The following is a 25779-nucleotide window of genomic DNA, read 5'->3' on the forward strand; positions in this document are numbered from 1 at the left end:
CGTGTGCAGGCTTTTATATGGACATAATTTTCAGCTCCTTTGAGTAAATTCCAAGGAGCATAATTACTGGATCACATGGTAAGAATATGTTCAGTTTTGTAAGAAATTGCCAAAGTGTTTTCCAAATCGGCTGTCCCATTTTGAATTCCCATCAGCAATAAGTGAGAGTTCTGTTGCTCCACAACCTGACCAGCACTAGGTGTTGTCAGTGTTCTGGATTTTGGCCATTCTAATAAGTGTGTAGGGGTATCTTATTGTTTTAATTTTCATTTTCCTGATGACATATAGTGCTTGCTTTCCATCTATATATCTTCTTCAGTGAGCTATCTGTCCAGGTCTTTTGCCCATTTTAAAATCAGTGTGTTGGTTTTCTTATTGTTGGATTTTAAGAGTTCTTTGTCTATTTTGGATAACAATCTTTTCTCAGATATTTTTGCAAATATTTTCTTCTAACCTATGACTTGTCTTCTCAATCTCTTGATACTGTCTTTCACAGAGCAGAAGTTTTTAATGTTAGTGGAGTCCAGCTTATCAATTATTTCTTACCCTTAGTGTTGTACCAAAAAATCATTGCCATGCCTAGGGTCATCTAGTTTTTTTCCTATATTATCTTCTAGGAGTTTTTATAGGTTTGAATTTTACACTTAGGTCTGTGGTTCATTTTGAGTTAATTTTTGTGAAGAATATAAGGTCTGGTGTCTAGATTCCTTTTCTTTTTTTTTTTTTTCACCTGTAGATGTGCAGTTATTCCAACACCATTAGTTGAAAAGAATGTCTTTTCTCCATTGTGTTTCCTTTGCCTCTTTTTCAAAGACCAGTTGACTATATTCATGTAGATTTATTTCTGCACTTTATATTGTGTTCCATTGTTCTATTTGTTCTTTCACCAATATGACACTGTCTTGATCACTGTTGATCACTTCATAGTAAGTCTTATTTTTTATTTTTTTGCAGTATGCGGGCCTCTAACTGTTGTGGCCTCTCCCAATTGCAGAGCACAGGCTCCAGACGTGCAGGCTAGTGGCCATGGCTCACGGGCCTAGCCCCTCTGCGTCATGTGGGATCTTCCCAGACCAGGGCACAAACCCATGTCCCCTGCATTGGCAGGCAGACTCTCAACCACTGCACCACCAGGGAAGCCCCATAGTAAGTCTTGAAGTCAGGTAGTGTCAGTCTTCTGACTTTGTTCTTCTCCTTTAATACTGTGTTGGCCCTTCTGGGCACCTTTTACTTTTTCTAACATTTTTTAGAGAACTATCCCCCAAACTGTCTATTTATTAAAAGACCTAGTCAGATAGTTGAAGGATACATATTATCCATAATAAAGTAACAACTAACCTTTGTTGAGTCCTTATTAAATTATATGTAAAGTTAAAGTAATTCTCAAATTAACTCAAAGAGGTCAGTGCTATAATTATCTTCATGTTTCAGATAAGGAAACCAAAGCCTTGAGAAATGTAACAGAATTTCCCAAGGAAACTTAGGAAGTAAATGGTGGAATATGGTAGTTTGCCTCAAAGAGGCAAAATGTGGTATCACTTCCCAATACCTACAGCATGAGCCAGCTGTTTGACAAAGAGATTCTAGAAATTATCCAGGTTATAGAAATACGATTTATACTCTGATTTGCACCTTTACTGATCAAGTACTATATGCCATGGACTACTCTAAGTATTAAAATTTCAAAATAATTGTCACCAAACATCTTCTCTGGATGAACTCATTGTGCAGATTAAGGACCTTATGGTGAAGGGACCATTTAAAATACAACATAGCTGCTTTTTTTCATAATAGTGCCAAACTGGAACCAAGCTAAATGCCCATCAGCTAGAAAGTGGACAAATTGTGGCTTAATCATGCAATGGAATATTATTCAGAAATAAAAATAAATAACTATTCATGCACACAAAACATGAATAGATCTGTAAATCATCATGCTAAATGAAAGAAATGAGACACAAGTACACAAATACATACTGTATAATCCCACTTATATAAACATTTGGAATAGGCAAATATTAGCCTCTGGGGATTTAAATCATTAGCCATTGCTTTGAAGGAATTGAATAAGAAGGATTATGAAAGAACTCTGTAGGATGGAAATGTTTGTTGTTTGATGCCTTTTTCTGAACTGGATGAACAGTATACTTAAGATCTGAGCATTTCACTGTATATAAATTATAAGAAAATTAAAAAAAAACCAAATAGCATATTAAATGCTAAAAACAGGAATGAACAAACGGAGGTAGAAACACGGGAGATACGTGAGTAACTTAACTTTAAAGAATCAGGGAAAGCTTCATGGAACGCTGGATGTGTGAGATGGATTTTGAAGGGTGAATAGGAATTTACCAGTTGAAGAGAGACATTCTAGGAAGAAAGCAGATAATATTCTTTATTAATTCCTTAATTTATTCATGTATCTGCTCAGAAATTACGGTCCATTTATTCTCTGCTTGGTACAATTCTAGGTCCTTGTGATATAGCAGTAAAAAGACAAGCTTGGGCTTCCCTGGTGGTGCAGTGGTTGAGACTATGCCTGCCGATGCAGGGCACGCGGGGTTCGTGCCCCGGTCTGGGAGGATCCCATGTGTCGCGGAGCGGCTGGGCCCGTGAGCCATGGCCGCTAAGCCTGCGCGTCCGGAGCCTGTGCTCCGCAACGGGAGAGGCCACAACAGTGAGAGGCCCGTGTACCGCAAAAAAGACAAACTCAGTCTTGGCCTGCAGAAAGCTTAGATTCTAGTGGGGAAGTCAAGAGTCACAAGGTTATGGAATTTTCAGGGAATGTTGAGAAGTTCATTGTGATTAGCGTGTGTTGGATAGTGAGAGACAAGTTGGGTCATGGTAAGTAAATTGGAATCAAATTAAGATTTATGTGTAATAAATTAAGGAGCTTGAATTTTATCTTATAGGCAGGAAAGCCTAATAGAAATTTATAAATCATAAGTTGATATGGTTATCATTTTTAAGGAAGAGTATTTTAGTCATTTGAGGACAGAGTGGAAAAGAGAGAAATTAATGGAAAAGAGATAAAGAAAATGCCAGGGTTGGCAGAAACTCAGTACATGTGCCACCTCATATTTTTGAGTCCATAGTAGACAGTGCTAACTCAGAAAAATACTCTTCCTCATCAGCCCAGATCAAGGCTTTACATACTTTATAGCCACCATCAAAAATAGATTTGGCGATGCAATTCGACCTATCTGCAATTCCTGGTCTAGACTCCAAAAATCATTTCCTGGACTAGTAAATCAAGAGCCCAGTAGAAAAGGGGGTAGGAGTGGATTGGAGAGCCAGTCCAGAGGTAGAATTATTTGATTACTTGGTAAGAGGAATATTCAGAATTCTAGATTGCCAGTCTAGGTGTCAGTACTATTAATCAAAATATGATGATAATAATAATAGGAATAATATTAATAACACAGGGCATAGAATGTGTTGGGGAAGTGTGATAAAGTTTTTTTTAATTTATTTTTTTTTGAAGTAAAGTTGAGTTAACAAATGTTCTGTTAAATACTGCTGTACAGCAAAGTGACTCTTAATACATATGTGTGTATATGTGTATATATATATATATATATACACATATACACACACATATACATTCTTTTTCATATTCTTTTCCATTATGGTTTATCACAGGATATTGAATATAGTTCCCTGCACTATACAGTAGGACCTTGTTGTTTATCCATAGCTTTATTCTTTTTTTTTTAGAAAGGAACCATTTACTAACTAACTTACATGTAATTCTACTAACTTTGTATGTCTCATAGTCATGACCATTGTCAGGAAGTTGTTAAGGACACTATGTCCCCTTTATGAGATCCATCAGGAGACACTCCTGACTGGTCTTTTTTTTTTTTTTTAAACATCTTTATTAGAGTATAATTGTTTTACAATGTTGTGTTAGTTTCTGCTGTATAACAAAGTGAATCAGCTATACGTATACATATATCCCCATATCCCCTCCCTCTTGTGTCTCCCTCCCACCTTCCCTATCCCACCCCTCTAGATGGTCACAAAGCACCGAGCTGATCTCCCTGTGCTATGCAGCTGCTTCCGACTAGCTATCTATTTTATATTTGGTAGTGTATATATGTCCATGCCACTCTCTCACTTCGTCCCAGCCTACCCTTCTCCCTCCCCGTGTCCTCAAGTCCATTCTCTACGTCTGTGTCTTTATTCCTGTCCTGCCCCTAGGTTCATCAGAACCATTTTTTTTTAGATTCCATATATATGTGTTAGCATACGGTATTTGTTTTTCTGTCTCTGACTTACTTCACTCTGTATGACAGACTCTAGGTCCATCTACCTCACTACAGATAGCTCAATTTCATTTCTTTTTATGGCTGAGTAATATTCCATTGTATATATGTGCCACATCTTCTTTATCCATTCATCTGTCAATGGACACTTAGGTTGGTTCCATGTCCACTATTGTAAATAGTGCTGCAGTGAACATTGTGGTACATGTCTCTTTTTGAATTATGGTTTTCTCAGGGTATATACCCAGTAGTGGGACTGCTGGGTCATATGGTAGTTCTATTTTTAGTTTTTTAAGGAACCTCCATGCTGTACTCCATAGTGGCTGTATCAGTTTACATTCCCACCAACAGTGCAAGAGGGTTCCCTTTTTTCACACCGTCTCCAGCGTTTATTGTTTCTAGATTTTTTTGATGGTGGCCATTCTGACAGGTGTGAGGTGATACCTCATTATAGTTTTGATAAAGTTTTGACAGAGATCTTACTTATACACCTCACTAGCTGAATCTTCACGTTTACTTCCCAGTGAAACTCTGTTGCAGCTCTTCTGATCAATTTGAAGCGAAGAAATTTTCTTTCTAGGCTTTAATTCCTTGCCTTGTAATTAGATTAAAAATTCTTGCTTTGTGACCATATGTAATCAATTCACTTACTGCCCTCAGAGTTTTCCTAAAATTAAGTCTTTCTCCACCCCCCACCCCGGGATTGTGACTCAAAAGATAGCCTTCTTATCTCCAAAGGCTTTAAATGATTTGTTTCTTGTTATCATTTTCTTCTGAATATACTCATGCATTATAGGTTATTGGCCATGAACACTATACATCCTTTGACCTTTTAATTTTTTATCATTAAGTTTGCTATGAGTACCAGTATCTCTAAAATTCATTTTTTATTTGCCTTGCTCTAGGTTCCTGGTACCAAAGTATAGAAGGGACTTTACCACTCTTTTAGGTAATGATTGTGACTGTTAATTAATGGAAAATGCAAGAAGATGCATTTGAACTTCTCAAATCAGAGCAAAATACAGAATGATCCACAGTGATGACTAAAAGAGATAGCTCAAATGATTAAATCTCCAGATGAATGCTCAGTTTATATTAAACATATCAGTTAAGGAGAGATATTTAGTTTTTACCTTTTTGTTGGTTACTGCATAGACTGCTTCATAGATGCTAATGCAGTGAAATAATGAGAAAAGCAGGAAACATGCAGCCTAAATGTTAATTGGTTAATCAGAACCTCAAAATTGAAAGTTTATGTACTTCAAAGGCAGCGACAATGTCTGTGAGTGATATGGTGAAAAGTCCCTCCTATAAGACAGTATCTGACAAGGAGAGCTCCTTTTGCCAGTATCTGAACATATGGCAAAGCAATGTTTTTCCAGACTTCTTTGTGCTGGCGGGAATTGGCCTCCTAGTAACTTGGACTTTTGTTTGTGCTGCAGAGAAGATGAATATTCCACATAAATAATTATAATTTACCTTCTCATTGAAGAAACATAAGCTTGGAATTCAATGCTGTTTTCTTGGGTAAATCATCAATTTTAGAAAGAAGTAGAATTAAGTTTTCTCTATTTTTTTGCAAATAAGTTGCTGGTACAAAATTAATAAATTTTGTAGAGGTTTGCCTTTCACATGAACATGTATTTTTTAGGTTGAAATGCTTCATTTTTCTCTTTATGCTATCTTTACTTTGTACTGTTTTTCCCCTGAAATATTGTTTGTTTAAAATTCTACATGTTATTTTCCTTTTTAAAACACAGTCAGTAACTCAAACCCTTTAGAAGGTGTTAGCTAAAAAATGCCACTGATTCAAAGTTTTTAATTTCATTTTTAAACATACTATATTTCACACATAAGTAGGGTGAATTTCTTCAATAATCAATACATAAAATCAAAATTTTTTATTAGCTGAAGGCTTCTTGTAAATTATTTATCAGATTTTTTTTTTTTTTTAATATACGAGTAAACTGAAGCCCTGAGGGCCAAGTGGCAGGATCTTCCCTAAGGTTAAAAAGAAAGAGTTTAGGGCTGCAGATGGCCTCTTTGCAAATGAGCACATTCTGCTTGAATAAGAGTGGAGGTGGGTATTGTCCTGTCACTTTTCCCCTTCATAGGGGTAACTGCTTGTGCTCCAGAGTCCTGCCTTGTATCCTAGCACAGTCTAGTGATTTGAGAAAGTTACTCCGTGCCCAGTGTCCTGTATGTAAACTGGGAATAGCAGCATTGTCAGACCCCAAGGGTAGCTACAAGGGTAACCACCTTGTAGCAGGGACCAGGGCAAAGCAGCTCTTGTGCTTCTTGTTTCCTCTAACCTCAGCCCCTTGGCTTCTACTTCATCTACCAATTTCTCCCTTTCATTCTACTCTTTACTCCACCCCATCTACCACCCCACCCCCCGCCTTTTTGGTCTCATTCACTTCTCTGCCTCATTTTAAATCCATTCATTCTTCAACTCACCTTTACATGTAAGCCATCACCAGCAATGGGTGAATTTTACCTTCTTAAATTTTCTCTTACTTTTGCCTTTCTTTCCTCTCTTGTCACTACCTCCCTTGTTTAATCTGGTTATACTTTACATTTTACTGTTACAGGAGTTGTTTTAGGGCACCGATCTATTTTGGAATTCTCATTGTAAAAAATCCTTGAATGGTTTCCCACTGCATGTAAAGTAATAAATGACTAGCAGGTCTGACGTCCGTGAGCCCAGCATTCTCTTCTATCCTCATCTCTAATTCATCCCTCTCCTGATTTCTCAACTTTGGCTGTATGTCAGAATCACTGAGGGAGGTATTTAAAAAACCCATGCCGAGGTGCACCCCTGACCTATTCAATCACATTCTCTGTGGGAGGAATCTAGGTATCAGGCTGTTCTTTAAAGTTCACCAGGAGATCCCAGTGTGTAGCCAAGTTTGGGAACCTGTCTTGGAGCACATTGGCTTTATCATACTCTACTAATTATAGTCTCTTTCAGCATACTTCATCAAAACTTCTAGTGGTAGACCACAAGCTCTTTCAGGAAGGGAAATACATCTTACAAATACAAGTTGGTTTAAAAAAAAAATCAGCTAAAAAATCAGCTAAAGAGCTATCGTAGTATCTTGCACATAGTAGAGGTAAATTCCTAAGCCTTGCCAATACCTGTATTTCATACTGCCCCACTGCTGGGCTTCCTGACTGCTTCTCTCCTACAGAGCTGTATTCCACAGCATCTGGGTGTCCTTATGTAGTTGCGGTAAGCTATGTGTTGCATACCTTTCAGTCTTCGCAGACTGAACCCTCTTCTTTCGTCTTTCATCGTTGTATCTCAGCCTAGGACAACTAATCTGCCAATGGAGAGTGAGCAGAAGGTGTCAACAGAACAGGATAGGAGCAAGGCTAACTCTCAGTGTAGGTGGAGCCTCAAAGGTATTGGTAAAAATTAGGTTAGATTATTTATAGATGTTCTCTGCGAATTCTTGAGTTTAGGACTCTTGAAAATTGAATTTTCAGGATTTAGATTTATTTCACTATCTCTTCTTTTTTCTTTATTATGTTGTTTTATTTGTTGCTTATGAATTGGAAACCCATCATACGGCTTTTATTTCTAGATATTTCACTAAAGTTGTTATCTATCACATTAGTTAGTTTATGATAATGATTTTGCCAGTTAGAATATCTGTTTGATAAGAGTTGGACTGAGGGAGAGAAGGTGATAATTTTCATTCATTGATTTCTAGGCAATATATGGGCTTCATTGACCTTAGTTTGAATTCTCTATTATAATTTAAAAGAAAATTATTTCAGTAGATGTTGTATTTGATGTATCAAAAATTGGACTTTTAATTACAATTTTTAAAATAAATTTATTTTATTTATTTATTTTTGGCTGCATTGGGTCTTCTTTGCTGCTCATGGGCTTTCTCTAGTTGCAGCAAGCGGGGGCTACTCTTCGTTGCGGTGCATGGGCTTCTCGTTGCACAGCGCAGGGTGGGTGGGCTTCAGTAGTTGTGGCACGCGGGCTCAGTAGTTGTGGCACGCGGGCTCAGTAGTTGTGACTTGCGGGCTCTAGAGCGCAGGCTTGGTAGTTGTGGTGTGTGGGCTTAGTTGCTCTGTGGCATGTGGGATCTTCCGGCCCAGGGATCGAACTCATGTTCCCTGCATTGGCAGGTGGATTCTTAACCACTGCACCAGCAGGGAAGTCCCAAATTACAATTTTTAATTGAGTGGAAAACTCTCATAAATGTTCCTGTTTTGATCTGAATAGTATGCTTGAGTGATATACTAGTGTCAGTGTGTATCCATGTCTTGCCATATTACCTCCCAAGCAGATACAGTCTCCTGTGGAGAATGGTAGTCAGGAAGGATTTCAGGAGAGAGATCTATCCCATAATGGTTCAGGAATAGTATCTTCACAACAGATCCTGTAGGGCCAAGAAGATACATGTAGAACTACATGGTAGTCTTTTAACATGAATGACATTTTGATTTCATCATAATATGTTAGCATCTCTAGGCTTGGTGTCTCTCATTTATCAATTTCATATGATTGCCTTAAATTTTTATGTGTATGTGTATCATCTTAACAATTGGCAATCAGTAAGCTAGCAGAAAGTAAGTGAGGGTGACTCATTTTTGAGCTTAACCATTGTTTTCCTTCAGTATAATTTTAATATGTTAATATAATACAGTAAGGGCGTTAAAAAAATCTTTTTTTAAGCACAGATTTGCCATCACAGACTCAATTTACAAACTTGATTAGTTTTGCTATTATATTAGCTTTAATATAAAGTTTATCCAAAAGAAGCTGTATTTCTTTTATGGCACCCTGAATTGTCACATTAGATCAGTTAATTTTTTTGTTGTTGTTATCAGAGGCTTTTTTGGTCAGTGGTTAACCACAGGAACTATACTATAAATGACTCATTTAATTCGTTAAATATGTCATTCACTCATCTTGAATGACATAAAAACAGTGGAATCCTGGAGCTAAGTTGTATTAGCTCATGGGAGCTAATTGTCTATATGGAATTTACAATTAAAAATATTGTATATTTTATTATTATTTATAAGTTACATGCTACACATCTTTTATATCATTAAAATTTACAGTAACCTTATGTATTTATTTTTTATGAGACAGCTGTTAAACACTTACCAGTATACAACTATAAGCCTTGGTGATTAAACCACTTCTATTTGCACCGGATGCTCATGTGTTTGCAGACTGTTTAAATTTGTATTTTATGAGCTCCTCTTCCTGTTTTTTTGCATCTTTAGACTCAAAATCCAAAACTGTTGGAGGTCACATAGTTAACAGCTTTATTGAGATATAATTCATACACCACACAATCCATTCATTTAAAGTGTACAATTCAATGTTTTTAGCATATTCACAGGGTATAAAAATATCACCACCACCTAATTTTAGAACATTTTTGTCCCTTCTAAGAGACACTTGTACCCGTTAGCAGTCAATCCTCATTCTCTCCTCTTCCCAAGTCCTAAGCAACCAAGAATGGACTTGAGGACACGGGGAGGGGGAAGGGTAAGTGGGATGAAGTGAGAGAGTGGCATGGACATGTACACACTACCAAATGTAAAATATATCTATGTAAATTTGCCTCTTCTGGAGTCATATAATATGTGTTTTTTTGTGTGTCTGGCACTTTTACTTATCTTGATATCTTCCAGGTTCTTCCATGGCATAGCATGAATCAATATTTCATCTCTTTTTATTTCTTTGTATAGTTTTTTGTTTTGAATAAACACACTTTTTTATATATATTCATCAGTTCAGGGACATTTGAATTGTTTCCACTTTTTTGGCTATTATGAGTATGCTGCTTTGTTATGTACAATATATTTTATGTGAATGTATGTTTTCAGTTCTCTTGAATATATACACATGTGTGGGCTTGTTGAGTCATTTGGTAAGTCTACGTTTGATTTTCCAGGTTACTGCCAAACTTTCCAAAGCAATGGCATTATTTTGCATTCCCATCAGCAATGCATGAGGGTTCTAATTTTTCTATATCCTCACCAATATTTATTATTTTTGATTATAACAATCTCAGTGAATGTGAGGTAGTATCTTATTGAGGTTTTGATTTATATTTCCCTAATTACCTATGATGTTGAGCATGTTTTGTTGTACTTTTTTGCCATTTGAACATTTTCTCTAGAGAAATATCTGTAAGACTTTTACCAATTTTTTTTTTTTTTTTTTTTTTTTTTGGCTGCATTGGGTCTTCATTGCTGCACGCGGGCTTTCTCTAGTTGTAGCGAGCGGGGGCTACTCTTCGTTGAGGTGCGCAGGCTTCTCTTGTTGCGGAGCACAGGTTCTAGGCGCACGAGCTTCAGGAGTTGTGGCATGCGGGCTCAGCAGTTGTGGCTCATGGGCTCTAGAGCACAGGCTCAGTAGTTGTGGCACACGGGCTTAGTTGCTCCACTACATGTGGGATCCTCCCGGACCAGGGCTTGAACCCGTGTCCCCTGCATTGGCAGGCGGATTCTTAACCACTGCGCCACCAGGGAAGCCCTTTACCAATTTTTAATTGGGTCATTTTTCTTTCTATTATTGAGTTACAAGTGTTTTCATGTATTACAGATGAAAGTCTCTTATTAGACATATAATTTTCTCTCATTTTTATGGGCTCTCATTTCACTTTTTTGATTGTATCATTTGCAGCATGAATTTAAAAAACATTTTGGTGTAGTCCAATTTATTAGTTTTTCTATTGTTGCTTTTGCTTTTGGTGTCATAACTGAGAAGACCTTGCCTTACTAAAGATTAAAAATATTTACTCCTGTTTTCTTGTAAGTTTTAGCTCTTATGCTTAGATAGATGATCCATTGTGATTTAATTTTTGTGGTGTGACGTAGGGATCCCACTTCATTCTTTTGCATTGGGTATCCAGTTGTCTCAGCACCACTTGTTGAAAAGACTGTTCTTTCCCAGTTGCATTATCTTGACACTCCTGTTGGAAATGAATTGAAAATAAGTGTAAGGATTTATCTCTGGAAGCTCAGTTCTAACCCATTGATCTATATATCTGTTCTCATGCCAGTACCATGCTATGTTTATTACTTTAGATTTATAGTAGGTTTTGAAATTAAGAAGTGTAAGACCTCCAAATTTCTTCTTTTAAAAGACTATTTTGTTTTTTCTTAATATTTTGCAGTTACATATGAATTGTAACTTGTCAATTTCTGCAAAAAAGCTAGTTAGCTTTTTAATAGCAATTGCATTGAATCTGTAAATTATTTTTTGGAGTATTGCCATCTTAACAATATTAAGTCTTCTGATCCATGAACATAGGATGTCTTTACATTTATTTAGATGATTTTAAATTTCTTATAATGTTTTGCAGCTGTCAATGTTCAAGTTTTGCACTTTTTTGTTAACTATAACTTAGTTAAATCTAAATTAATACCTAGTATTCTGTTCTTTTATATGCCATTATAAATAGAATTATTTTTCCTAATTTATTTTTGGGTTGTTCATTGCTAATGAACAGAAATACAACTGATTTTTGTATATTGATTTTGAATGTTAACTTTGCAGAATTCATTTATGAATTCTAAGTTTTTTTTAGTGGATTCCTTAGGCTTTTTAATGTAAAAGATTATGTCATCTGCAAAAAGAGATAGTTTTATTCCTCTTTTCCAATCTAGGGGCCTTTTCTTGCCTAATTGCCCTGACTAGAAGCTCAAAATACAAGTTAAGTAGAGTGGCTTGAGAAGACATTCTTGTCTTGTCCCTGTTCTTAGAGGGAAAACATTCAGTCTTTCACCATTAAATAAGATATTTCTTGTGGGGTTTTTAAAGATGTCCTTTATCAGATTGAGGATTCCTTTCTATTCCTAGTTTACTAAGTTTTTGCCAGAAAAGTATGTTCCTTTTGTCAAATATTTTTCTGCATCTGTTGAGGTGATCATATGCTTTTTTCCCTTTACTCTATTAAAATGGTTTATTACATTAATTCACTTTCTTGAGTTAAACCAACTTGGGATTATCCTACTTGGTTGTGGTATATAATAATAATTACTATATATATGATTGGAATTTGTTAGTGTTTTGTTGAAGATTTGTATATCTATATTCATAAAATATATTTGTCTGTAGTTTTTTTCTTTGTGATGTATTTAGTTTTGATATAAAGGTAATCCTGGCCTCATAGAGTGATTTCAGAAGTATTTTCTCATCTGTTTTTCTGATGAATTGGCCATTTATTCCTTGAATGTTCAGTCCAGTAAAACCCTCTGAACCTGGGCTTTTCTTTGTGAAAGCGTTTTTTCATTACTAATTTTGTATCTTTACTTGTCACAAACCTATTCACATTTTCTATTTTTTTAGTCAATTTCAGTAATTTACATCTTTCTAGGAATTGTTCATTTTATGTGGTTATTTGATTTGTCAGCATACAGTTGTTTATAATATTTTTAAACCCTTTTTTATTTTTGTCAGGTCAGTAGGGATATTTCTTTTATTCCTGATTTTAGTAATTTGAGTCTTCTCCCTCTTTATTTGGAGCAGTAAAGCTAAAGTTTTGTCATTTAAAAAACTCTTTCAAAGACTACTCTTTGAATTTACTGATCTTATTCATTGTTTTCTATTCTCTTTTATTTGTTTCTCCTCTTTTTAAATATTTCCCCCTTTTACTTCATTTTACTTTACTCTTTTTCTGCTTACTTAAGGTGGAAAGGTAGGAATCTGATTTGAGATTTTTCTTATTTTTTTGGCCATCCAGTTTTATTGAGATATAATTGAAATGCAACTCTATAAGTTTAAGGTGTACAGCAGAATAATTTGACTTACATACATCATGAGATGATTACCACAATAAGTTTAGTAGACATCAGTCATCTCATATAAATACAAAGTAAAAGGAGAAAAATAAGTTTTTCCTTGTGATGAAAACTCTTAACAACTTTCATATATAACATACAGTAGTGTTAATTATATTAATCATGTTGTATATTATATCCCTAGGACTTATAACTGGAAGTTTGTACCTTTTGACCACTTTAATCCAATTTCCCCTACTCTTACCCTTCTCTTCAAGTAACCACAAATCTGATTTCTTTTTCTATGACTGTTTGCTTTTTGAAGTATGACTGATCTATAACATTCTGTTAGCTCCCGGTGCATATCTAGTGATTCAGTGTTTCTATACATTACAAAATGATCACCACAATAAGACTAGTTAATATACAAAGATATTATATTGTTATTGACTATATTTCCCATGCCATACATTTCATCCCTGTGACTCATTTATTTTGTAACTGGAAGTTTATACCTGTTAATTTCTCCCACCTATTTCACTCATCCCCTATGCCCTGTCCCTCTAGCAACCATCTCTTTGTTCTCTGTGTCTGTGACTCTGTTTCTGTTTTGTTATGTTTGTTCACTTGTTTTGTTTTTTAGATTCTACACGTAAGTGAAATCATGCAGTATTTGTCTTTCTCTGAACAATTTCACTTAGCATAATACTCTCTGGGTCATCCGTGTTGTTGCAAATGGCAACATCTAATTCTTTTTTATGTCTGCGTAATATTCCATTATATATATATTTCTGTTTTTCTGCCAGTACCATGCTGTTTTAATCTCTGTAGCTTTGTAGTATAGTGTGAAGTCAGGGAGCCTGATACCTCCGACTCCATTTTTCTTTCCCAATATTGCTTTGGCTATTTGGGGTCTTTTGTGTTTCCATACAAATTTTAAAATTAATTGTTCTAGTTCTGTGAAAAATGCCATTGGTATTCCTCAGTATTTTACTCTTTTTGATGTAATAGTAAATGAGATTGTATATGGTGTTAAAGAACGTTTTTGTTTCATTCTTTTACATGTAGCTGTCCAGTTTTCCCAGCACCACTTATTAAAGAGACTATCTTTTCTCCACTGTGTATTCTTGCCTCCTTTGAGGTAGATTAATTGACCATAAGTGCGTGGGTTTATTTCTGGGCTGTCTGTCCTGTTCCACTGATCTATGCTTCTGTTTTTATGCCAGTGCCATACTGTTTTGACTACTGTAGATTTGTAGTGTAGTCTGAAATCAGGGAGTGTTTACTGTTGGCCAATAATTGTAAGCCATTTCCAATATATGCTCCCATAGCACAACTTGTACCTTCTGTACTCTGATACATATTACCTGTAGTCAGTTGAATAATGCCTGCCCAAAGACTTCAAATCCCAATTCTGGGAATTTTTAAAAGTTACTTGGGGAAGAGAGTCTTTGAAGATGCAATTAAGTTAAGAATCTTGATAGGAGGAGATTATCCTGGATTATCTGGTCAGGCCCTACATTCCCTCATATAAGATGGGTCCTTGTAAATGAGAGACACAGAGGAGAAACACATCAAAGAGAAGTCAATGTGATATGGCCTCAAGCCATGAATGCCGGCAACCTCCAGAGCCTGGAAAAGACAAAGAATGGATTCTTCCCTAGAGCTTTTAAAGGGAGACCAGCTCTGTCAACATCTTGATTTTGAACTTCTAGCTTCCAGGACTATGGGAGAATAAATTTGCCTTTTTTTTAACATCTTTATTAGGGTATAATTGCTTTACAATGGTGTGTTAGTTTCTGCTTTATAACAAAGTGAATCAGTTATACATATACATATGTTCCCATATCTCTTCCCTCTTGCATCTCCCTCCCTCCCACCCTCCCTATCCCACCCCTCCAGGCGGTCACAAAGCACCTAGCCGATATCCCTGTGCCATGCGGCTGATTCCCACTAGCTATCTACCTTACGTTTGTTAGTGTGTATATGTCCATGACCCTCTTTCGCCCTGTCACAGCTCACCCTTCCCCCTCCCCATATCCTCAAGTCTGTTCTCCAGTAGGTCTGTGTCTTTATTCCTGTCTTACCCCTAGGTTCTTCATGACATTTTTTTTTTCTTAAATTCCATATATATGTGTTAGCATACGGTATTTGTCTTTTTCTTTCTGACTTACTTCACTCTGTATGACAGACTCTAAGTCTATCCACTGGCATTTTTCACAGAACTAGAACAAAAAATTTCACAATTTGTATGGAAACACAAAAGACCCCAAATAGCCAAAGCAATCTTGAGAACGAAAAAAGGAGCTGGAGGAATCAAGCTCCCTGATTTCAGACTATACTACAAAGCTACAGTAATTTGCTTTTTTGTAAGCCACCCATTTTGTGGTAATTTGTTACAGAAGGTACAGGAAATTAATATATAGCCATAGCAATGATTTGTTTAATATTTTCTCTACTAGACTGAAAACCACAAAAACCTGGGTTATCTGTCTCATACACTTTGATAACTTCAGCACCTAGCAGAAGAGGGCTTGGCAGTAGTTGGTACTTTTAGGATATGTGCTGAAGGAATGAATTCATAAGCTATGATCCCTACATCACTCATAGTTTACTAACTGTATGAAATTACTGTATTTTTGGTTATCTGGCAAAGGAACTGAGAGGAAATTCTAAGTTTTATTTCTGAGAGAAAAGATGAAGTTTTGAGGGTAGTTTTGCTAGTCAGTGGACTTAGAATTTGGATTTCGAGCCTAGGAAGAGTGGATGTTCTCTGAGGAGGAGGGGGTGGGCCAGGAGAGCTGGTGGGTGGACATCTGAAATGGTGCTTCCCTGACACTATCCTCTTAAGTTTCAACTAATTTCCAGGCTGGTCACTGCTGTGATTCATGCAGCTTCCCTGTCCTCTCACTGCAGATTGGTCTTGCATCATAAGGCAATGAAGGATTATCCATGGAGCCCAGTGTAGAAGAAGAGATGGCTCAAGATGTTAAAGGAGAGAAGTCAGAAAGGTCTGAAACCTAGTGAGGAACCACATGCATCACAGATAATTTGTGAGGGAGCACTTCACATTTAACAAAGGTGGAATGCCTGGCTGTTTGGCCATATATAAGACTTAATGTATATAGTTATTTGAATATCCTGCTTTAGGCACTGCTGCTACTGAGACCTATTGTAAACCAGAAGAAAGAAAGAAATAAAATAAAAACCAAACTAACAAAAAGCATCAGGTGATTTGCTTTCAGCTTTGCAGTAAGTTCAGTCTGCTGGCACTACTGTTCAAAGAGGCTTTTGCCATTTGATTCATTGACTGCGTAATGATTTTGCTCAGGTTAATTATCTTCTTGTGTTGTATGCCAGCATTTATGGAGCTGTCATGTTACTTCAGGTTATGCCTCAAGGTCTGACTAAGAACATTGTGTGAGAGTGTGTGTGTGCATGTGCGTGTGCGTGTGTGTGTGTGTGTTTGCAAGTAGGAAACCCTTTCATTTCAGAAATGAAAATGCATCTACTGTGTTGTCAGCATTAGACTAAGGGACAGATGGGTTAAAGGTTAAAAATGGGAGCTCTAGAGAGTATCTAGGTGTTAACTTTGGATCCTCCACTCAAAAGTAGTGAATTCATTCATGTGGCAGCCATGTAAGATTAAATTTATCTCTTATCTCATTCCAAACTTATTATTTATTCTTCTCAGTCATGTACAGAAACTTTTGGCTCTTTGCTGTCTTTCCCACTGCCATGACTTATCCCCTGCTTCAGCTCCCACCCATGTCAAATTCTGTTTCTTGCATGAAGTTGCTTCAGTAAAAGGTGACATCTTTATTCTCTGAACTCCCCTACTACTTGACTTATATTTTTATCATGATCATCAAAATGGCAACAGCCACCACTTATTGACTGTTCACTATATGCCAAATATTGGGTTATATCCTTTACATACATTATTTCATTTAATGATTACAGGTCTGCGAAGGAGGCTCTATTATCCCTATTTTACAGGTGAGAAAACAAATTTCAAGACGTTTAAAAGATTTGCACAAAATACACAACTTCTGAGTGGATGATCCAAAGTTCACACCTAGATTATCTCCAGAGCTCACATTTTTAACCTTTAACCCATACTCTCCCTTAGTCTAATATGGATAGCAGAGTAGATGAATTTTCTTTCCTAGATTGTATGATACTAAGGGTAGAGGTTTAATATTATTTCTTTCATTTCTCTAATCACAATGCCCAGTACCCAGGGACACAATAGATATTGATTAGATAAGAAATCAATATCTAGAAGAAATTATTACAGTAAAAAAATTACTGGACCTTAATAATGTATTTCAGAGTAACTTAAGAAAGTTACACTGACGGTTACAACTAAGTCATTTTAAAATTTAAAAGGTGGCATTAATGGGTAAGCGTGATTTACTATGCCAAATATCTTTTTTCATGTTTCTTAAAGTTTTGTATGTAAATAATATATAAAATGAGATATTCAATCATAATTTTTTGAACTTTACTATCTAGATGATTTGGATCAGTTTATTAAAATGTTTTTGTCTAATGAACTTTCTGTGTCAACCTTATATATTAAATACATATTTCCATATTTCTTTATTAATCTTCTGCCTTTTTTTTTTTTGGCTTTGTTTCCAGGATGGCGTAGGGGTAGATGAGAAGCTATCTTTGCGGCGGGTAGCTGTGGTTGAAGATTTCTTTGACATTATCTATTCAATGCATGTGGAAACAGGGCCAAATGGAGAACAAATTCGGAAACATGCTGGACAAAAGAGAACTTACAAAGCAGTAAGTTAAAAAAACAAAAAAAGAAAAGAAAAAGGCATGCATTTTGAAATTTGACATTATATGCTTATTAAAGATGGGTTAAATAGCTATGAGTGTTCTATCTTCAACATAAATTAGACTATATCATGGTCACACCCAACATTTAAACTATTATTATTGAATTCTATTTTGGTTGTATGTTCACTAAGTCTATTGCATATATTGCTAGAAACCTGTTCCTAGCATTATCATTTTCTTTTCTTTAAATGTGCATAAAATGTGGTAGTCCCAGTCAAATGCCCACAAATGGGAAGATTAGTTGTGTTATATATTCAATATATAATATGTGTTCAAATCATAATATATAAATTATCTACTGGAACATATGAACTTTTGTACTACCACTATTGTCTTAACAGTCCTTCCCCTTCAAAACATATTAATATGTTCAGATATTTCTTATTTAATACTTATAGTCACATGAATAAGAAAATTTTATGTGCTTTTCTTATGTTACCTTATATTAAATACATTTGCCCTGAAGGGTATGCCTTTCTTAATTTTCCAGTATAAGTTATTTAAAAATATGTGTTATTTTCATAGGCCTAGTGCCCTTGAACATTTAAAAATGAAAATATATAATGCTTTTATTGTAAATTATCTAGAAAACAGATGTAACTAACTGTTAGATATTGAATATATATTGTCAAAATGGAGTTATATATTATTTCTAAAGCTCTTAATTATACTTACTGTTCGATCTAGACACTTTAATCTAGTTTTTTATTTAATTAAACATTTTATGAAATCATCTTACTATAGATAATTCATCCTTTCTAGGAAAATTGAAGAGTAAATTATTCTTTTCCAATATGAGCAAAGTGTACATCAGAAATACTTTATCAGCAATCAGAATAATATCCTTTTTTAAAATTCTTATTGAACTTTGCTTTTGGCTACCTTTATATTAACTGTTTTCAGCTATATTTATACACAATATCAGTCTGGATCCATTTTTTTTTCAGATACAGAAAAATGTGTGAAATGCTCAAAGTTTCAAATACAGGTACATATGTTTGAAAATTAGCTACTGAGCATAAGAAATAGCTTCTTTTCCATAACTATTTTTTGCTATATCTCCAGGGTCATATTGAATCTTTATAGTTGCATAATAACCCCTAATACATGTTGTATTTATCTCTCCTTCTCTATGGTTTTGTTTCTTGGCTGTTTCCAAATTGCATGGTTTGTGGGCAGGCACTATTGTAAGTTTCCTTACATAACTCTGCCACATAAACTTTCTTTTGACTTACATATCTGAGGAGACATCTTTATCATGACTAATGATAATGACCTAGCTTCTTAAGATACTTTTGTGTAGACTAATGTTACTGAACATACTCATTTTGCCTGCCTCCTAAGCCAGGGTTGTATCTCTGGATACTAATAGGGAAAAAAACTGTATATTGATCTACTAATATCACTAACTGTGTACTCTTATGATAATTCATTTTCACAAAATAGCTACCTAAACTTGATAGGACTTTGTAAGGTAGGAATACATAAGTTCAGTTGTATTCAATGAAAACAAACCAACAAAAAACAAGTGGCTTCACTGTCAGGAATAGTGTGGCAGCCAAATCTGTTTAGGTGCCAAAAGCAATTTAAAGTGATTTAATCTTTGAAATCCACTTATTAGAGACCTTTAATTAAAAGAGAAATATGACATAAGCCCAAGTCTCTCACCCGGTGTTTTCCTAAATGCAATGTAGAGAATCTGACCCACTGCCATAATGCATGCTGAACACGTCCAATAAATTGGTAAATGCATTTCCAACATACATCATTTTGCATTAACATTTTGAAGATGTTTTCTGCATTTTGGGGTAGGGCTGGATACCAACTTTGAATGTATAAATAGTATCTGAAACATCATCCATTCCCTCTTGAGAATGTCCTATCTGAAGATTCTTTTCTTTCCCAAGTTTATTTTTTGTTTCCGCATCTAAAGTAGTCTCACCTTTTCCTAATATCATGAAGGTTTCTTCTGGCCTCACTTTCTGCCTTCTGGTATTTCTCAACTGAATCCTAACTAGAAAACATTTCCATTTTATGGAGTAATAATAGATTGTAGGAAAAAAAAGAAAAAAACACTGCTGCATTGCCAGCAAAACTGTGCACATGACGCCACAATGAATTTAATTCTAATGTTAATATAAATGTTCAACTAATGGGGCATAAAACTAAATGCAATTTGAAATGAAATGGTGTAGTGCTATTAGGGCCCTAGACTGTTGGGTCAGAATTTAGTTCTCAATACTAATGCTGGAATTGGCTAGTCACTGGTAGAATTAGCTAGATACCTATCGCAGTTATAATGGTTCCCATTAAGATTAATATTTTTTTCCTACTTCTAACACATTAGCTCATAGAGCATGCATGATTATTGACTTTCTTTTTCTCCCTTATCCTACATGGCCAAGAAATCATACTTATACAACTAATCATTAAAACGTGTCATTTTGTCTTAATAATATTACCAATAGATTTAGCGGTCATTTTATTTACTTTGCCTTTTTTGCAAATCTTTCTATGTTTTCACTCTGCAGGAAATGGTGGTCCTTTAATATTGGATTAACTTTTGAATGCTATTTGTTTTTACCTATCTGCAGTATATCATTCCTTGAAATATCTAGTCGTTATACAACTTAAATTTTATTGCAATCTGATCTGACTAGAGAAAAAAATTGGAGGGTGTATATTCTGTTACTCATGAGCTCTTTTTAAAAATCCACATAAAATGACACATTTTAGGAATATGTAAAGGCTATCATAAGTAATTTTTTTTAGTCTTTGTTGAATTTTAGTGTCTTTTAGGTCTTTTCTTCCCCCCTTCATTTGTCCCTGTGTATATATTAACCTTTACTGGAGCACTGAATGTGTTTCCTTCAATATTTTTGGTTGATTATCTACATTAACAGTGGAGAAGAAGTGTGAATCATTCAGGTATCACTTATATTTGAACTTGAGTATATCTTTCTACTGAAAATTGAATGCAAGTGTGCTTAGCAATTTGGAAAGTGACTTCAAAATTAATGTGGTAACATTGTTAAAAAAAAATCATGAATGCAGGAAGTTGTCTTCCAGTCCTTAACTTTTCTCAGCTATTGTCTGAATTCTACCTTCAGGGAATATATGACTCTTCTCTAGTTGTCTTTTATGTCTTGCATTTCATCACTGGCTAAAGCACAGCTGCCTTTCCAGAAAGGTTTCTTCAGTTATGGTCTGGTTAAAGATAAAGTTTCAAAACTCTTTCTTGCTACATGTAAAATAAAAGTAACTGGTGGAAATCCAGGAACTAGCAGGGAAAGTCAGTGTTTTCAGTGGAGAGAACAGTCTGCATATATATGTGTATATGTACACACACACACACACACAACTTGTGGTGTGATACAGTAAGTTTACATGTATTACTCACATACATAGCTGCCAATAATTACGTTCATTTAATTCCGAGTGGAGAGCATATGCTATAGCTAAAAGAAAATAGGCTAGAAGCCAGACAAACTCAGCTTCAAATTTCAAATCTAGTACTTCCTATCTGTGTCACTTTTGGCCAATTATTTACTTTTTTTCTCCTCCTGTTTAGAGGGAGATAATGATATGCATGGTGTGGCAAAATAAATGAGTTAATATGCATGAAGTGCTTTCCTTATGGTCAACTTTTGAATAATGTTTTTTCTCCTTTATCCAATCACTAGTCATGTTCCAGGTAGAAGGACAAACGGGACAATCAACATAGTTCCATCGTTGCCCTAATTATAATTACGGATGTAATTTCCTCTGCTTGCCCCAATGCCTCCGTGTTGGGAGAGAGATGAATAGTAATAACTTAGGCATTCTCTTATGTACATCTTATAAATGTCACCATCTCTGGCAGTCCACAGTGTAACTGTTCTCCAAGCTTTGACCGGCTGAAGGGAAGCATGGAAGAAGCCAGGTTACCTGTGTTTAGGAGCTCTCCTGCTAGATGAAGTTTATGAGAATTTCAGTTATTTCATTTGCTTTTACCCAAGTTTCAGTCTTACATTAATTTTAAATTGCTTTTCTGAAAAATTTTAAAACTGGATCTCTTTAAAGAATTTGCTTTCAATATGAATAGAATATTCCTTTCCAGGGACATGCTGTAGAAAAATAATATATTAGGCAGAATGTCTGTATCCCTACTCTGAATGTTAAAAAGGAAAAGTCTTTATTCTAGCAGGTCTACAACTCTTAACCTTAAAACTTCAGTTAGTGTCATTTTATCCTGTTCTGTTTTATAAATATCTATTGGTTTGGTGTCTCTACTGCTAAATGGGTTTTTTTAACTTGCACCATTTGGGCTAATTTGCTATATCGAAATTCCCAGAATTCTTGTCAACTTAGAATGAGGCAAATGACCAAAATTTGCAGCCATTGTGGTGTGAAAAAAATAACACTAAATTAAAACTCAAAAGTTCCTAGCAATTAATTTACCCTCTTTTTGACTTAGGCCACAGTTTTTGCACAAAATGAGGGGGCTATATTTCTGTTTTTTTTCCAGCTCTGAAGGAATTACAGCAGTTTTCATGGTGTGTGTGGAGCTATTACTGTGGAAGGGGCACAAGGAAAATAGTAACCAAAGTGAGCAAATAGGTTGGCACAAGAAATGTTCAAACATAGGGAAATGCCTCCTGCTCTTGGAAAAGTAGATTGGCTGATGAGCAAAGCAGAGAGATAGAAGATTTTGGCTTCATAATCATCTAGAGAGCTCTCCTATAAATAATAATAATGATGATGGTAATAATCACGAGAAGGATCTGTAGTCATTAGACTTCCTATATCTAGGATTTTAAAATAATGATATAAGAAGAAAGGCCATAAAAATGACTCTCAAGTGTCAGCAGATTTTCACTGCTCTCCATTTTTGTTAAAAATTTTGCAGTAATCTGAACCATGTTGTCAACGGATGGCTACTTAAGTTATAATGTGATTTTAAGCGGCAGTGCAACAGATGTGACCACACCTAAAATTTCGTTGTAAACATAAATGATCCTGTGAACATCAGTGTTGCTTGTCTTATAGTCCTATAGTCTGAGACACTGTTGAAATAGGGGGTTATATCTATTTCTGTGATTAGTACCAGGAACGCCGTGCTCTCTAAGTACATTTCCCTTCCCTATCACAATTACTCAAGTTTTACAATTAGAATTTAATTTCTTTAGATTAAAGTGTTGACCTATATATCTTTATATGGACTTCAAATATCCTTGGGCAAGAGAAGCTAGAGAATAAATTAGGCTGATAGCAGTCATTGACATTTTGTATGATCATTTTGTAAATGTGTTTGTCTCTCATATCTAGCTGGGTTTAACTCAAGAATAGATAGGAAAGAAATGTGTGACATGCCATACATAGACCTACTGATGTTCCAAGTAGCATAGCATCGTCCTGATTTTTGTGTGAACCCCAGTGTGGCATCATGAGTAATAGCCTTTGGCATGTATCTTATAGAAGTTGAGAACTCATGTTATCAACATGAATTGATATTGGCTCATCAATATCTTGAGCTTTGGCTCAAGATGAGCCAAAATATTGGCTATATTCCCCATATTGTACATCCTTGAGCCTGTCTTACACCCAGTAGTATGTACCTGCCACTCCTCCACTCCTATATTGCTCCTCCCCCCACAACTGGTAACCACTAGTTTGTTCTCTATATCTGTGAGTCTGCTTCTTTTTGTTATATTCACTAGTTAGTTGTAGTTTTTAGATTCCACACATAAGTGATATCATACAATATTTGTCTTTCTCTGTCTGACTTATTTCCCTTAGCATAATGCCCTCCAAGTCCATCCATGTTGCTGCAAATGGAAAAATTTCGTTATTTTTTTTCTTTATTTATAGCTAGGGTCAAAGTTAAAAAAAGTCTTGTAGTCCCTAATGGTGGGGGACCATGTCTGTTTCTCATATTACTGTATAATCACAGCTTAGTAAAAGAACCGTCTCATGGTAGAGTATTCCATAGGTACTCGTTGAAGGAAAAAAATTAACTCGTCTCTGTGAAGTCCTCGCCTTTTTGATACCAACTAAGTAGATGTTACTATAAATAGAGATAATGAAATAAGATCAGAGCTGTAGCCGGTGGCTGTAAAGACCCTGCACTACACAACTCATGTTTACCTTGAACAGCACCCTGGATTTCTACAATTTTGCAGGCTATGAATAAGGTAACAAAATTATTTAACACAAGTGCTTCCCCCTTGCTTTTCAGGGAAAACTTTGATGCTGCATTAAATTATGCTATCATCTTAGAGGCAGGATATAAACACATCACTTACATTTCCACACATTGGTTTATTTCTTATCAGATGCACACTCATATCCACATATCCCCCCACACACATAATAGGTTTTATAAAGGTGATTACTACTAAATATTGAACAGCTATTAAACACAGTACACATAATATTAAACCTACATTTATGTAGGAACAGCTTCATTGTTTTAGATAACTAAAAATATTATTCAGACTAAGAAGTCAGATGTGTAAAATCATATCAGAAGGAAAAAATAAATCAGTGACATGAGAATTAGAGTTATTAAATAACAATCTTAGAAGAATAGTGTTCTGCCAGTCATCAAAATTGATTTATTTCTTATATAGGTGTAGTGAGAATTATCACAGGTGAGCAGAGTAACAGTGCAAATCCTGTATACTCAGAACCTTTTAGGTAGTAGAGACCGTCAAAAGCCATAACTCACCCAAACCAGTTTATCACCAACTAATGTCACAAACCCTGTCATTAATAATTTTCATATTATTGTGAATAGGTATATTCCTTGAAAGGGAATGAACCTTCTGGAGAAACAGCATTAACTCTTCATGTCCAGCCTGATAAATTGCTACTTCAGTGCACCCTTGTGGTGAAAATGTGCCAATGCAGCTTTTAAAACTACTCGGAAGATTAGTACCTACTAGTGGGTGATTCTTCTTCAGATCCAGAGGTTCCTGGGTACTGTGATGATGTAATAAATAAAATCTCCTGAATTTCTTACAGTATATGCACCTGTATAAATACCTATATGTGTATTTAATTGGGATAAAATATAATAGGAAAGAGGGCTAGGGCATGGGCTCTTGGTGTGAAGTAATAGAAAGAAAATGGTGCCAGCTTTGATGTCAGCTAGACGTGGGTTCAAATCCTGGTTAGGTAAGTTCTGTATGTGTGACTTGGGCATGTGTTATTTTTAGGGTTGCTTTTAGGCTCATAAATAATGTATGTAAAGGTTTTAACTTAATAACTGCTTCAAACATATTATGATAGTGAGATAATGTTATTTTTAAAAAAATATGGCATTGTTTGTGGGGTAACAGATGCTATAAACAGATTTTTTTCTATTAACTAGATATTGAGAGGTCTATTTCTTTCTTTGTATCATCTGTGATCCCCAGTGTCCCAAGGATAACACGCACCCATGTCTTCATTCATGACTTTTCCAGAATTGAAAGTGTTATTCACTAACTTCATCTGCTGCAATTTTAGTCAGTTCATCATAAGTAATGAGTGACAAGCCTTTACCTGTTTTTTGTGTTTATCTGCTCTACTCCTCATCCTCTCCTCTACCTTCATTTTTCTGGGAATGTCCTCTCCCACATCACAGCCGTATTTGAGCATTGCTCTGTTCCTTAACCCTAGCAATTGGAAAGGAGGTGAATCATGAAAGAAACAGACTTTGAGAATTTGGAATTTGGACCAAGAAATTTCTGTCTTGGTGTGTTTTAATTCTTCAGTGGAGAACATACGAAAGTGATATCTTTTGTTATATGTATTAGTTTGCATAGTTATTTGTGTAGTCTAAAGCTATATTTCTCAGTAGGGCACTATAGACTTTGGGGTCGGACAGTTGGCATTGCCCCAAGTACTCAGAGCTTTATCCTTAACT

General features: G+C 35.5%; 1 protein-coding gene across 6 annotated transcripts in view; it reads left to right on the top strand.

Moving 5' to 3' along the window:
- The window catches only part of NOL4 (nucleolar protein 4), a 394246-nt gene that overhangs the window by 83646 nt on the left and 284821 nt on the right, over positions 1 to 25779 (top strand). For 3 of the 6 annotated variants that reach the window (XM_060120682.1, XM_060120685.1, XM_060120686.1), the window contains exon 2: positions 17682 to 17831. In XM_060120682.1, coding sequence (XP_059976665.1) covers positions 17682 to 17831 — 150 coding nt within the window. Of the gene's footprint in view, positions 1 to 17681; positions 17832 to 18813; positions 18877 to 23459; positions 23475 to 25779 lie in introns of all 6 variants that reach the window. The other 3 variants (XM_060120681.1, XM_060120684.1, XM_060120683.1) reach the window with 2 other exon arrangements.

This window comes from Lagenorhynchus albirostris, chromosome 14, assembly GCF_949774975.1.
Source record: "Lagenorhynchus albirostris chromosome 14, mLagAlb1.1, whole genome shotgun sequence".
NCBI classification, from domain to species: Eukaryota; Metazoa; Chordata; class Mammalia; order Artiodactyla; family Delphinidae; genus Lagenorhynchus; species Lagenorhynchus albirostris.